The sequence below is a fragment of the Oreochromis niloticus genome, linkage group LG15 (genome assembly GCF_001858045.2).
Source record: "Oreochromis niloticus isolate F11D_XX linkage group LG15, O_niloticus_UMD_NMBU, whole genome shotgun sequence".
NCBI classification, from domain to species: domain Eukaryota; kingdom Metazoa; phylum Chordata; class Actinopteri; order Cichliformes; family Cichlidae; genus Oreochromis; species Oreochromis niloticus.
This window is the reverse complement of record NC_031980.2, coordinates 35,645,599-35,660,521: the sequence shown is the minus strand read 5'-3', so window position 1 is coordinate 35,660,521 and position 14,923 is coordinate 35,645,599. Positions and strand designations below refer to the sequence as shown.

The following is a 14,923-nucleotide window of genomic DNA, read 5'->3' as shown; positions in this document are numbered from 1 at the left end:
TGAAGGAAATGAAAGGATTTCTGCGGACTTGTTGACCATGCTAATCACAGTGTGGACTGTTGGATAAGTCAAGTCAGTCACCACTGTGTCGCGGCCTCTTGGGAGAGCAGGCTGTATCAACACAGTGCCACCCTCAGTTTGGCAGAGGCAGCCACATGACGCCTCAAGGCTGGCCTTGATACAGCCTGTCTGGCTGCTTACTTCCCACTCTTCTTGCCAGCTAGTGATGCCAGGATAGGCATTTAAGCTTGAACCCCACCTTCCCACCCCACTGAACACACACACACACACACACACACACACACACACACACACACAACCATGTCACCCTTGTTGCACCGGGAGTGCCCTCTGGCAGCAGCACTGTTCGCCAATGGCTTACACATTAAGGCATGGGCGGTGTATGACAGTGGGCCAGACTGTCTGTTTTGTGAACACAATGTTTCACACTTTCTCACACACACACACTTTAAAAGCCACACAATCTCCCTGTCTAATTGCATTATTGCAGTGTGCAGAGGTCCATGGTCGAGAGGGCTCAATAAAGATATGAGCCCTGGGAAAAAGACTAGGAGTGGAGGAATGAAAAAAAGAGGAAGAGGGAGATAAAGCCGAGCTGTAAGGAGGGGTGATAAAAAAGAGATAAAAGCAGAGACAGGATAAGGTCAAGAGGGATGAGTGTTGGCATATGGGACAAGTAAGGAGGTCACAGGTAAAAAAAAAAAAAAAAAAAGAATGCAAGAATTTGGAAAGTGACACCTGTGTGCTCCAAATAAAAATACATTTAAAAAGTGTTTAAGTGTATTTTTTTCTGCCTACTGGCCAGATAATCATCATCTTTTGGTTTTGGTGTATCTCTGCACATAATGTGATCAAAAGCTTCTTAGAAACAGGGACGTGTTGGCTGTGAGTCTGAGCCTGTTTCCCACAGATTCTGTGTGATATGGGGTTGACACATAGCAACAGGTAACACTCCGGGGACCGACGGCAGCCAGGTGCGGCTGATAAGATGTTCAGCTGGAGAGAAAAGGGAGGGAGCGACAGAACCAAAGCTCCGTGACTCAGTTCACCAGCGGAGACCTCATGCAACATGAGCGTGAGAAAATCATTCAGGCGGTGAGTGTTTCAAAACCTACACTCTGACTTTAGACCGTCGGTAGGTTTGTTTTGGAACTCTGTCAGTGCCATTGTGCACAAAAAAAGAAAAGAAAAGAAAGAAGCAGGTGTGCAGTAGCAACAATGGGAACCTGTTAGTGATGTGTTTGACAGAGACAGCATTGTTGTGCATGCAGAATACTTAGGATTGTTGCAGCAGGGCTTAGGTGCATGTACCCACCAGACTTCCTTGTGGCAAAAGCACCAAAGTTGTGCAATTACATACAAGACGCGCGTGCGGTTTCATTGACGTCTCCGCGTGCCAGTTACTGCTACTCATTCCGACATTTTCATTTCATCTTGAAATCTGAATTTCAAAATCACTCATTGATCTGGCCAAATGAAACGAATACCCCGAATAACGTGCAGCATAGGGAGAGTTAAAGTTTTCTTATTATTTTATCTGTGTGTGAGCTGCTGGCGTTTGTTGAAATGTACCGCTGGATGCTCGAGCGCAATCCTTGAGAAATCCTTGAGAAAAAGAAAAAGGTCTGCACCTCTGTCGTGTTCAGCCGAGGAAGTGAGGAGCTCGGGTGCAGCTCCGAGTTACCTATCAAATTCACGATCTTGCGGCCAGCCGCTGGCGACGCCCCGCAGATCCAGGCGGCAAGCCGGCGAGAGGAGCGCCTTCCCCTGGTCGCCTGCGCGCCACGTGTCGCGGTCTCTGCAGCAGCTGGAGGTGTGTGAGCACAGCGGAGCGCCGTGCACTGAGCTGTGTGTGCTCAAAAGAAGAAAACAGGAGCTTCTTTTTTTTCTTTTTTTTCCCCCTATCCCACTTTAAACAATTAGATATCGTTCAGCTCTATTCATTTCACTTTAGTATGCATGGCCAATGTTTCTCTGTTTTATTAATAAAAATGGATGGAAATTAATATTTAGGTGCAGCAGACGAAGCCAAACTTTGTTTCTCATAAACAATGATGTTCTTCAAACTATGAATAATGTAAATACAAAAATTCGTTTAAAAGCTTGATTATCACCGCGAGTACTCTTCGATGTTTAAATACACATTAAGATGTCTCTAGTAGGTGAAACGCTGTCTATAGGCAGCGCAGGGTTACAAACTTCCCCTGTTTGTGTCCACAGTCGCACAACCTGATGCCCGTCAATAAACCTGCAATACACAACTGCTGGCACTATTTCTCTCCCTTTATGTCCGCCGTCTGCTCTTTCTAACTGCAATAAAGATAAGGAATAAATTATGACCCGAAGTCTAAAAAAGCCTTGAACGCTGTGGGGTGGCCATAGGCGGGAAGGAGGAGGCAAGGAGAAGAAGGAGGGAGGGGAGGGAGGGAGGCATCGGTGTGATCGTGTGAGCTCTCCGGGCTCAGAAATATCTCTGCTCTGGCTCACATTCCGATAAGGGAGCCCGATCCAGCTCTCTCTGTAGGCGTGGTTTTCCCAGGCTTTTAAAACAGCAGCTGCTATTTACCTTCCCCTCTAATGTAAACCACCGCCGCCGCCGCCACATACCCTCCCTCCTCTCTCCTCCCCCTCTCTGGGCTCACCCTCCTCCCCTGGCCCGGCGGCCCCCGGCAGCCCGTCGGCCAAACCTCCAACCACCGCACTCATAAAACATCCTGGCACGTGCTCCACATTCACAACACCGACAGATGATTAAGTGCCAAAATTTGTACCACAGATTTCAAAACTACAGTAACGTGGAAACCGAGAGTGCGCATTTACCCCCACCTCCTCCACCTCCACCCAGGGCCAACCAAATTAACCTTGCTCGGGGAATGTAATGATGGTGCTCAGCGCGGTGTGCGCTTGTTTCGGGATTTCACTTCGCCTTCTCATGTGGTCTCCCCGTGCGGTTTTGTTAGTTGTCATGAGTTGTCATCCAAGGTTGTTTCTTTAACAGATTTCATTTGTAACAGTAACTACCCAAGTTTGGCTGAAAGGAAAACAAAACCGCTCCCCTGCCTGCGCCTCTTCCATGGCACATGACTGAAACTTTGATTGCAGGATTGCCTACCACTTCCCAGTGGTGTGTGTGTTTGTGTGTGTGTTTTTTGAACGGTAGAAAATAGCTTTATTTTCTTTTAAAACCACTATAAGCAGCTGCCAATAAATTTTCAACAGCCTAGCAAAGTTGGAAAGCTTATGGAGACAGAATGTGGAAAGCATATTTGTAGTCTTTTTGCTGTTTTTTGCCATTAATTTATACAATTTCACCATGAATATAAATGCTGTCTGTGGTCATGTGTTGTCCGGTAAATAAAAAAGTTCCTCTGCCCAGTCAGCGGCTCCACTGTTAATATGTAAACGCTACGATGATTGAAGACTGACGGCAGTTTCCCCGGCTGTGCCCTGAACCCGGGCCGCGCGCCATTGGCCGCCAGCTCCAGCGGCCAAACAACCAATGGGAGGGCGCCGACCACGAGCCGTCCTCCTTCGGGCCGCGTGTCCCTCGCCCTGATTGGTGGAAAGTTACTGTGGGAAAGAAAGTTTGGGAAGTTTCACACGAGCCGTTCGCGTGCAGTGAGAGATATAAATACAAGCCACACGCGGAGAGCCCGACAGAGAGACTGCATCCGCTCCTGGTAGTCGCTACTGCTGCACGTCGCTCTAACGGATTCTAACTCGATACACATCTCAGGATTTTTTCTTTTCTTTTTTTTTCAAGGGAGAAGAGACTTTTGAATATCACAATCTGAAAACTCTCACCTCCCCTGCTTTTCGACACAATTGGATCGTAATTTCCTGTGGTTTTGTGGGATATTTCTCAATAAAAAAAGATGCCTGCCGATATGATGGAAAAAACCTCCTCGTCTCCGGTTGCTGCAACCCCGGCAAGCATGAACACAACTCCCGATAAACCCAAGACAGCCTCTGAGCACAGAAAGGTTGGTATTGACAATATTTACCCGTTACTGTCATTTAAAACAAAACAAAAACCTTCAACATTTCATTTCGGACACAATTTCTCACACGCATCTAGTCCAAAGGGAGGATTTTTTGGCTTTTTACGCACCAAACAAGACAAATGGTTTTAACAGCTTTTATCATTTTGTGTTCTTTTAGTCGTCAAAGCCAATTATGGAAAAGAGAAGAAGAGCCAGAATCAACGAGAGCTTGGGGCAGCTGAAAACTCTCATCCTGGATGCTCTCAAAAAAGATGTAAGTGCTCGCTCGTCATTCTCGTTATTAATAGATTTCCAGACTTCATCTGTCAAACAGTAAGAAAGTGGGTGCGTGATGCTCATCGGGTCTGTTTTCCGTCCCCCTTCCTCAGAGCTCCAGACACTCCAAACTGGAGAAGGCGGACATCCTGGAGATGACTGTGAAGCATCTCCGGAACCTCCAGAGGGCTCAAATGACCGGTAAGTGGCATTTTTCGGACTAATCGGTTTCTGTGTCTTTTAGATCATCTACGCTAGTCTAGCAAGTCGGCTTCAAAAACCCGAAAAATCTCATTTTCTTACAGCCAGAGGTGAACGTGCTCGATTTAAATATACCATTTTATGTTTTCTTTGCAGCTGCTCTGAACACCGACCCCACTGTCTTGGGAAAATATCGTGCCGGATTCAGTGAGTGCATGAATGAAGTGACCCGGTTCCTGTCCACCTGCGAAGGTGTCAACACCGAAGTCAGGACGCGACTCCTCGGCCATTTGGCCAACTGCATGACCCAGATCAATGCCATGAATTATCCCAGCCAGCATCAGCACCAACATCAGCTCCCTTCCACTGCCGGGCCAACACATCCCTCCTTCGGCCAGTCCATGGTGCAGATCCCCAGCTCGTCCCCACAGGTCCTGCCCATGAACCCAGTGTCCTGTAAAGGTGGCTCCTCACCGGCCAGTTTACCCTCAGACGCCACCAAAGTGTACGGCGGTTTCCAGATCGTGCCTGCCACAGACGGACAGTTTGCGTTCCTCATACCCAACGCGGCATTTGCGCCAAACGGCCCCGTTATTCCCGTGTACGCCAACAACGTCAGCACGCCCGTGCCCGTTCCGGCCGCGGTGTCTCCCGGAGCCCCGTCTGGCAACACAGATTCAGTGTGGCGACCTTGGTGAAAAAGCGGAGAAGGGCCGCAGAGACTTGAAATGACACTTACTAGCTCTTTCTTTGTTCAATGTTAGAAAGTTGTTTTGAATCCTGTTAGTTCTTGTAAAATGGAAAGAGTATGCACTATATTTGTACAGCTAACAAGGGAGTAAAGTTCATATTGAAATGGGATTTGTATTGTGGAAGTCCGTTCACTGCATTTTATATATATATATATATATATATATATATATATATATATATATATATATATATATATATGAGTTGTCTTTTTTTACTGTGTGACGCCAAAGATATGTTTAATGCTCTTATGCTGTTCTTCGTTTTGGAAGACAAATAAATTTGTAAAGATATGAAAACAGGCGCTTCTCCTTGTTCTTTTTCTTCTTCTGCTGCTGCTTAAACGAAAATAAGAATCTCCATATCTCCATAAACGCTAATGACAATAATATATTAGTAAATCCTGTTAGTTAGTACCTAAGCTGTGGCTCATATGAGCTTCAGTTTATTTTTCATGTGTTTATTGTGTGAAGAATTGCTTTCTACACATAAAACCAGCAAGCTCTGTTTTAAAACTATAGTTTGGTTAGACTGTGAAAAGAAGTGTTTAAACTCGCAAATTATTTAGATTTTTTTTTTCTAAAAATGGGAAAATGTGTAATAATCGTCCGAGCAGAGATTTGTATGTTTCAGCTTATTTACAAACTAGTTTATGTTTTATTAGGACGCACAACATGCGCACTAACCCACTCACACGTGTAAGCTGAGCTGGTCGTCAGTAAACTGGACTAATTGTAACTCCATTATCTGTTTGAGTGAATGAGGCGGGAGACAGTCGGTGCTGTAATCAGTCAGACACTGGCGCAAGAAATTGGTGTTTCTCACTTGAAGTCCAGCTGTTTGGCGTTTCCTTCTGTAAACTTAACGAGCTTTACAGAGGTCACTTACGCCATCTAGCAGCGGGGGAGTGCATTGCAGTGTGATTGGTCTCGTTGGATCAGTAAGTCCTTGGATGGCTGCAGTGTGGGTTGTCTCCTAATCAAACTGTTGTCTTTTATTTATTTTTAGTCTGATTTAAGATCTGGTTGATGTAACAGTAAAGTTATTCATTCTAACTTCATTATAACTCATTTGATTCCTTTGAGATGTGTCTTTGAGTAAACTTGTAAGAGCAGTATAACTGCATCAAAACTGTTCTGGATATTCAGTCTTAGTTTGGATCTCTTACATATGTATTGTGATATACTGAAGTGCATGTCGTCTTACTGATGCAAAGAATTCGTGGCTCTTCCCACATGAACGTTTCCAAAATAGAGGTCGTCCCCGTTCCTGACGACCAGTAAACAATTTGATGTGATTAAGCCCCAAATGATGATGCAAATTTCATCTCTTGAAATAATTTTCACATCAGCAACAGCATTAATCTCCTGACAGTAGGTATAGAGAGGAGCCTTAGGCTGTGTCGACTGAGCTCCTTGATGCCAGGGGTTTAAAAGCAGAAGGCCACGTTAAATACATCGTCACCGAGCCATGTGGTAGTGCTCTACTCTGCTCTGCTCTGCCCAGGTGTGTGTGCCCCCTCCAGCTATTCGAGTGTGGCCCTTCTTTGAAGGGGGTGTGTGTAGGGAGGGGGTGCAGGTGTTTGCAATTATCAGTGTGCTAAGAGGCACAAAGTGTGGATAAGTGCCATCATTTTGAATTTCCATCACACCTTTTTACAGGGAGCCATGCATCTCGTGTTTGATTGAATCCATGTGTGTACTCGTGCCTGTGCGTGCATATGTTTTGCGTGTGCGTTTATGGAGGTTGCTCGGTGAGGACATGCCTGGCCAAAGGGCACAGTGGGTGAGGTAGTGGGTTGTTAAATGGTGGGGGGGTGTTCAAGGAAAGGGCTGCCGCATGGGATAATAGTCGGCCTCCTGTGAGGCAGAGATTTTCCACAAAGGCACTCGCACTCAGAGACACACACAGTCACACACACACGCACACACACACAATGTTCCCACAACATTCCAGCTGTGCTTGCACCAATGTCAAGCTTCCTGCCCTGAGCCCTGGGGCCACAGCTGGACACGGGACGTCTGGGAGGCACGTGGTGTGACCCGGACAACACCCAGCTGCTGAGCCCTCCCACCCTGCCTCGCCGCCTTTGCTCCTTTTCCTCCCTTGCTGCCCCCACCCACCAGCATCTTCAGCGGTCTCTTCCCCTCTGGAGAACAACTTTATGAGCCTCTCCAATTACCCAGTGCAGTGGCCAAGCTGCCGGAGTGACCGCACACATGTCACAACACGACCGGGGGGTTAGCTGCCATGCGTGTCCATTAACTTTTCCCACATTCCGCGTGCATGCAGGGAGTGAAAAGAGGGGAGGAAAAAAGCCCCTATGCTTCCTCTTTGGCTCCCTAAGTGCTACCATATGGTCTGCTCTCCCTCTCTCTCTCCCATAGTTCTTCTGTCTCGCTCTCCCTCGCTCTCCTGGCCCATCACTGGGGCTGTCTTTGATTGCGGCCCAGACAAGCGAGAGCTTTATGATTTAAGCCCAGGGCTTGCTGTACCAAGCCCTGGACTCATTTTGAAGCCAAACTCCTCTCCTTCCCCTCGACTCCCCCATCCTATTGCACCCCCCCCCCCCACCCCCCCCATCCCCTTCCTCCTGCAGTTGCAGGGGAAGGCTGTTTTCTGGCAGGAAATGAATAGCTCCCAGATGAGCGCAGGAACCTGAGAGGTCGTGAGAAAGAGGCGAACCCCCCTCCGCAGGCCCGGCTTGCTGCCAGCCGCCGGGGGAATGTGGGAGAGCGCCTCTCTGACACACGCATCAACCCCTCTGCCCTCCACCACACCGCCTGACTGACTGACTGCCTGCCTCAACGCTGGGCTCTGAGCCTGGAAATAGACTGATAGACAGGGCAACCGCCACAGAGCCAGGCAGCACGGCTCGTCAGCCAGCCGGCAGGGCAGGCAGGGAAAGGGAAAGCTGTGGGAGGGGAGAGAGAAGTGTTGGATTTGTGTGGGCGGAAGTGGATCAGTGTGTGTATGCCGTCTGAATCCTGACCCAAGCAATGCCTTACAATGGAAAGTTAGATCTGTAATTTAAGTTTACTGTAGACTCATTTATGACCCCCACTGGGTATTTGCACAGATTTTGTACACAGATAGACACACATGCACACACTCGCTCACATGCTCTCCTCCCTCTGTCCCAGAGGCTTACACTCATTCCAGAGCATACACTCACTCAGACAGGTGTTCCTTGTCAAGAGCAAAGGGTTTTCCCTTTGGTTCTCTGTGTGCTGAACTAACATTTATTCCTCCTGAGGTTCACACTGTTATGTTTGGATGTGGTCAGAAGTTTAACCACGGCTGTCCGAGCGTATTTTAGGACGTTTTTTAATCATTGTTCTATGTCAGTGTGACATGTTCAGAATTACTGAGAGAAGGTCAGCCGTTTTATTTGCCAAGTGCAACAAAATGTACAGCATCATGTTTATTGAATCAGGAGTATAACGGCTTATGTAGAGTAATGGCTGCCAGTATTTTTGGCTTGTGAGTTAAACAAAGAGATGTGAACATGTGATGCCTCATCACCGGTATTGGCCCATGTTCAGAAAAGAAATGTTTTTCCTTCCCAGACTGCTTCACTGGAATTGAAATAATCTAGTATTTTATAGAGGATAAAGGAAGTTGTGGGAAAGCCTGAAAAAATGATGTTAGGAAGGTAAAATAACCTCAAGGTTGAGCACAAGGACGCAGGGGCATTTGTTGATAAAGCAAGACCTCATATTTGGACCAGGTGAGTTGTAAAAACCAGGAGAATCAGGAAACCACACAGTTTATTTCTGTCTGCCTTAGTATGTAATGTTGCAGCTGCAAGATTGAAGTCAGATTTTACATAAGGCTAATAAACAGCATGGACTACTGGGCTCACATTTGTCACTCATCCATAAAAGCTATTGTTGTCACTGACAGATTCAGAAAGCTTTAAATGATGTGTAGCAGCTTACACAAGGGTATCCACATGTCATGGTATATGATCTTCACTCCCCTATTATTAGTGTATTACTCATTAGAGTTCTGTTCTTTCTTAGCAGCCCACAGAGTGTCTCTAATTCAACATAGTGCACCCCTTTCCCAGTCTCCCTATCACTCTCTTATACTCCTTCTTTGTCTCTTACACAGTCAGTTTGTGCTGGGCTCCTATGGTAACCTGTAGGCCCAATAAACAGGACAAGCTGTCTACACACAAATCTCAGTAGTGTGTGTCTGTGTGCCCACTATCCTTGGCTCACCCTGCATGGCAACAAAAACCCCACCAGAGGCTCCCACCACCAGCCCATTCAAACGTCAGCCACCTCATTTGAAGTCGCAGACTGCTATGTAAATCCATGATGTTTCTCACCAGCCCAGCCTCTCACACGCACTCACAAACAAGAACTCCAGCAAAGGTGGCCCTGTGATGCAGGATGATTGTTTCTTTTATAGTCTACAGCCTTTGGAAGTTGTCTTATTCTTTTTTTTAGCCCTATAGCCCATCCTCCAAGTTTTGTTTCGTAAACATGTTGTTGATCGTTTATAGCGGATGGTTTCAGGGCACAGTGACTAAAGGAGAGCAGGACATGGCAACCATATGCAGCTGTCAGTTACTGAGTTGGCACATCCTCGAACTGTGGGCTGTGACAGTGATGACCCCATCACACTGCGCCTTTGTATGACCTGTCCTCCAGCTACTCTGGAACCCAAGGCCAATTGGGTGGGAGGGTTTCACCCCCTCAGAGACCATCACAACAAACAAATAGACCAGGCAAACAAGTTCCCACCACAGTAGCGTCCAAACAACTGCCAACGGTGACAGTTTGGTTGGTTTTGATATTGCACAAAGAGGTTCTTCATGAAGCACTTGTGAGCCTCGCGCTTTCATCCTTCAAAGCCAAGTTTCCGAACCTTGGGGTCAGACCTCAAAGATGTGTTCCCAGAGAAAAACAGGACATTCTAATGAAAAGGAAATAATTATAATAAAAATATAACACAATAAACAAGTACAATGTGTAATACATAAGCGCATAAGCTGTTAGCTGCTTTTCTGGGAAGTAATATAGCATGCGCTCAGGGTGTTTAAAAAAAAGCTGCACAAGAGCAACTAATTAAACAATGTTTGCTTTGTTCTTGTAACATTTGTTTCTGATTGTTTGGTTGTTCAGACATGTGTACAGTAAATAGATTCTTTTATACTTGCTGATCGTATAAGAAAATGTCCCTTTAAACACTGACATTAATACTATATGTTAAATAGTTTTTTCCCAGACTTTAATTTTAATGTAGTAATATGACACCTAAATGAGTCAATTTTGTAAAAACAATTAAATAAAGTATTCCAATAGCTTTGTAAACTGTCAGTTTAGCTAAAGAAAAGGTACCGAGGATTTGTGCTTTTCCTGGACACCAATCATTCCAGCAGTGCCTTTTCTTTTACCTGCTTCTTAAAGAAAATCAGAGGTCAGGGTTAACTACAGATTTTAGTGTCAGTCTGTTTACGTTTATGTGCATGTAGTGCATAACAAGATTCAGCCTCAATTTGGTTAGGTTTCCCTACAAGTCTGTATTTTCATATGGCAATATCATCAAGTGATTTACTCAGGTCATCTTTTGTGTTGCTTGCTCAGTGTGTAAGGGGTAACAGTAGGTAGCTGTTCATCTACAGAAGTGTGAGTTCAGGTGTTTGAGAGCATGAGTGCTTATCTGCACACTACATCACTGTTATTGTGTTGAGGTTTGTGTCTCTTTGCACATGCGAGCGAGGCTGAGATCAATTAACGTGGCCCAGGGAGGATTGTGAAGTGCAGCAGAGGAGAGAAGCGCAGCCCCAGCACACTCAACTTACATGCAGTTAGACGGCATGATCTACAAGCTCTGCCCTCGCGTGGCTGGTTTTATTTTCCTGCTTTTAACAGCTCCTTTCGCAGACTCTTGGGCCCCTCTGAGATGAAGGGAAAGAGAAACCAGATTTTTTGACCCTTGAATACATCAAACGGCTCCGGATGTCCAGCTCTTTTTTCCCCCAGCTCTCTGATGGAGCTGGGATGGAGCCAGCACGTTTGTGATGTCAGTAAATCAACATACTGATGTTGTTGTTGTTAGAAAGCCATGATGATGGTGTTAATGATGTAATGGCAACTTCAAGGCCACACACACACACACACACACACAGGAGCATGGGATACGGGGGAGGTGTCGGCACTGAAACTGATGGATTAAGTCTCACTTGTGAACACAGGTTTGTTTGTATTCTTTGATTTACTGGCTCACACGTCAGCATGGGAAATGATGGTAATGTGTTCTGAAAGAGGAAACTTCTCCACTAATGAAGAATCCAGCAGAGCAACTTGCTCTAATGTGTTTGACTGTTGGGCGTGTGCAGCTTTGTGAAGTGTTTGAAGTGCAGTCCACTGTGTTTCCAGACATATTGTTTGACATTGTAGTCATCACTTCCATTGTCTTTGTTTTTGTCTGCTTTTGGCTCGCTGTAATTTTTTTATTTGACTGAACGCTCACACCAAGTACATTATTTGTGTTTAGACTGTCCAGTTGTCACAGTATAATTATAAGTGTTCATAGTATCTCAGGAGGATATGTATAAAATTTAATAGCATCAGATTTTCAGACTTTTGACCCCCTGAAAACGAGGGACTGTGTACAGAACTGTCTGTAATTGCTAAAAAGGTAATGCAATACTTTTATTAACTCCCTTCAATTAAAACTGCACTTAAATTAGATCTTGATTGTTTGATTTAAAATCTACTGCGGTGGTGTACAGAATTTAAAAAAAAAAAAATGTATGGACATAGCTGTATGTGTATTATTAACATTATATCAATATTTCATTTTTTTAAACAAATCATCATTAATGATCACTGATACACTGCAAGACATCTGCATATACAGTATATATTTATCTGCATGCGTTATTTGACTTAAGAAGTTGTTTTAAATTGCGTTTAAAATATTGTTTTTTTACTACAAACACAAGGAAATCACTACAATTAATAAAATCAGTCCTCACTGAAGGAGAAATCAGATTTCCATTCATGAAATTGCCTTAATGTAGATCTAAATCACTGGATTTTCTGACTATTTAACTCAAACTGATACACAGGTTTGGTTTTTTTTCCTACACAGGACTTGTCCAGACATGCACAACTTTAAAGAATGGAGGACAGAGATTAAGGACATGGAAGACTTCATGAGAAGAACAATGAGTATGTTATAGTAATACCTGTATCCCATGTCAATATACACAGACCTTTACTTAGAGACTTACTTAGAAATTAGATAGATACAAAATGTGATCGTCCATTTTCTGGGTTTACATCTTCATGTATTTCTTTGGTATTCTGAGTCTTTAGTTTTTATTTCCAGTTGTTGTTTGTATGAAAGTTTATTTTGTGTGTCTCCCTCCATTTCATTGTCATTGTGTTATTTATTCTGTTGATTCCAGTTATTGTTTCTCGCTTCTAGTTTTACTTTGGTAGTCATTTATGTGCCTTGCATGCAGTTTGACTTCTTGTGTGTCATTACCTTGATTAGATTCAGCTGTATCTCAGTACCCTCAAGAGTTGGGAGTTCGCCTTGTAATCGGAAGGTTGCCGGTTCGAGCCCCAGCTTGGACAGTCTCGGTCGTTGTGTCCTTGGGCAAGACACTTCACCCATTGCCTACTGGTGATGGTCAGAGGGCCCAGTGGCGCCAGTGTCCGGCAACCTCACCTCTGTCAGTGCGCCCCAGGGTGGCTGTGGCTACAATGTAGCTTGCCATCACCAGTGTGTGAATGGGTGGATGACTGGATGTATAAAGCGCTTTGGGGTCCTTAGGGACTAGTAAAGTGCTATACAAATACAGGCCATTTACCATTTACCCTCCAGTTTCCACTTATTTTGTTACCTCGTGTAGCCTCAGTTTCCTTGTGTCCTCTGGTACATCATACTTCCCTAGTGTATCTAATGTTCTCTGCATGTTGACCTTGGCTAATTTCTGGAAATTCTAGTGTTAGGAGTTTGCTTTGGATTTCGGAATTTGTTTTGCCTCTTTTTATATTTGATATTTTGGATTGAATCATTTTTAATAAACGCCTGTCTTTTGTTCTGCTGTTTGTCTCAGAAATCTGAGGTTCTCCACTTCCACACATATTAGAACAGGATGAACCAACTGCAATGATCCAAGCAGACAATGAAAATTTTAAATGGTGCCAGTTGGTTGTCTCCTTTTTAAAGAGGACTGCTAAACTTAAGCCATGGCTTACTCCTGAGTATGAACCCCTCTCCATTAAAACTTGTCTGGCCATGAGGACCCGACTAGAAAGTGTTGTCCTGGGGAATGCCGTGCCTCTTGGGTGCCAGGTCCTCAGGTCCCTCCTTCACCTGTGGCCAGCGTGGGCTGGCGGAGCCTGCAACCAGTTAGAAACAGACCTGTTACAGAGGCTGTCACCTGCTTGCCAGACCACACTTCCTCCAGTTCTTCAAAGAAGAAGCGCGGTGCTCAACAACATCTCCTTTGCCTTTTCAGGACCATCTGTGGCTGCAGAAGCCTGGCTCATTTTCATTGCTGCAGGTGCTCCGCTCCTCACCTGCCATCGATCTTTGTCCAGGCCACCACCCTCAACCATCCCACCCAGCCACCTGAATGGTCCTGTCTTCGTCACCATCCTGCCTTGTGGTTCCACCTCCCCCGATGACCGCTTGTTTGACCACCAGAGAGGTCCCCGAAGATGTTGCTCCATCTTCTGATCGACATCTGAAAAGGTTCATCCACCTTGCTCCACTTCTAGTGGGGGTTTAACTCCACCATTGGCCATTAGCCAAGCCAACCTCCTAACATATCACCCCTGCTCTCTGGATTTTTTCTGCTCCTTGTTTTGGTTTGGTTCCAGTAATTGTCATTTTACCTCTGTAATTCTCCACAGTGGATTTTAAATGCAAGAATAATGATGTGAGTAAAGATGTCAACTAATTGGACAAACTTTATTCAGTTGCTGCTTGTCCGTGGGTCTTTCTGTCTTCAGTAACTGAAAGCGTGCTCTATTGGTTTGAGATCAGATGGCTGACTTGGTCATTGATGACTATCCTATTTCTTTGCCTCGGGAAACTAGGATTCCTTTTGCTGTATGTTTTGGGTCATTATTCATTTATACTATGAAGTGTTGTGTGATCAGTTTTGCAGCATTTGCCTGACTCTGAGCGGAGAGTATAGCCTTGTACACTTCACAGTTCATCCCGTTACTTCTATCAGCAGTCACATCATCAATAAACACTAGTGGCCTGGTTCCACTGGCAATCATACATGTCCATACTTCAACATGACCGACATAACAGCAAATGTGATATGTTTTTGGATCATAAGATTTTTCTCTCCTTCTCCATACTTTACTCTTCTCACCATTGTGGTGCAAATTAATCTTTGTGCAGAGAAACTGTGCACGGTCTTACAGGTGTTTTCTGACAGACTGGACTTCTTGTTCTTGAGTTTAATCAGAGATTTGCACCCTGTTGTAAACCCTCTGTATTTCCATTCATGGGAGTGTTCTTGACTTGGTTAGATTTTGTGAAGTTATTTTTCTTAATCATAGAAATAATTCTGTCATCATGCATTTTAGTTGTCTTCTGTGGTCTTTCCGGCCTTTTGGTGTTGTTGAGCTTGTCAGTGCATTCATCCTTTTTAAGACTGAACCAGGATGTTGATTTAGCCACATCTAAAAATGTTTCTGTGT

General features: G+C 44.9%; 1 protein-coding gene across 2 annotated transcripts; it reads left to right on the top strand.

Annotated features, from left to right (window-relative positions):
• Window positions 1-1,014: 1,014 nt before the first annotated feature.
• her6 (hairy-related 6) lies at window positions 1,015-5,287 on the top strand. Of its 2 annotated transcripts, XM_019346319.2 has the most exons (5): window positions 1,015-1,116; window positions 3,785-4,004; window positions 4,183-4,278; window positions 4,394-4,481; window positions 4,638-5,287. In XM_019346319.2, exons 2-5 carry the CDS (start codon window positions 3,897-3,899, stop codon window positions 5,177-5,179), a joined length of 834 nt encoding a protein of 277 aa, XP_019201864.1. In that variant the 5' UTR covers window positions 1,015-1,116; window positions 3,785-3,896; the 3' UTR covers window positions 5,180-5,287. The 2 variants fall into 2 exon arrangements, with proteins under 2 accessions (XP_019201864.1, XP_005459946.1); XM_005459889.4 differs by lacking the exon at window positions 1,015-1,116 and having other exon boundaries at window positions 3,660-4,004.
• Window positions 5,288-14,923: the final 9,636 nt, after the last annotated feature.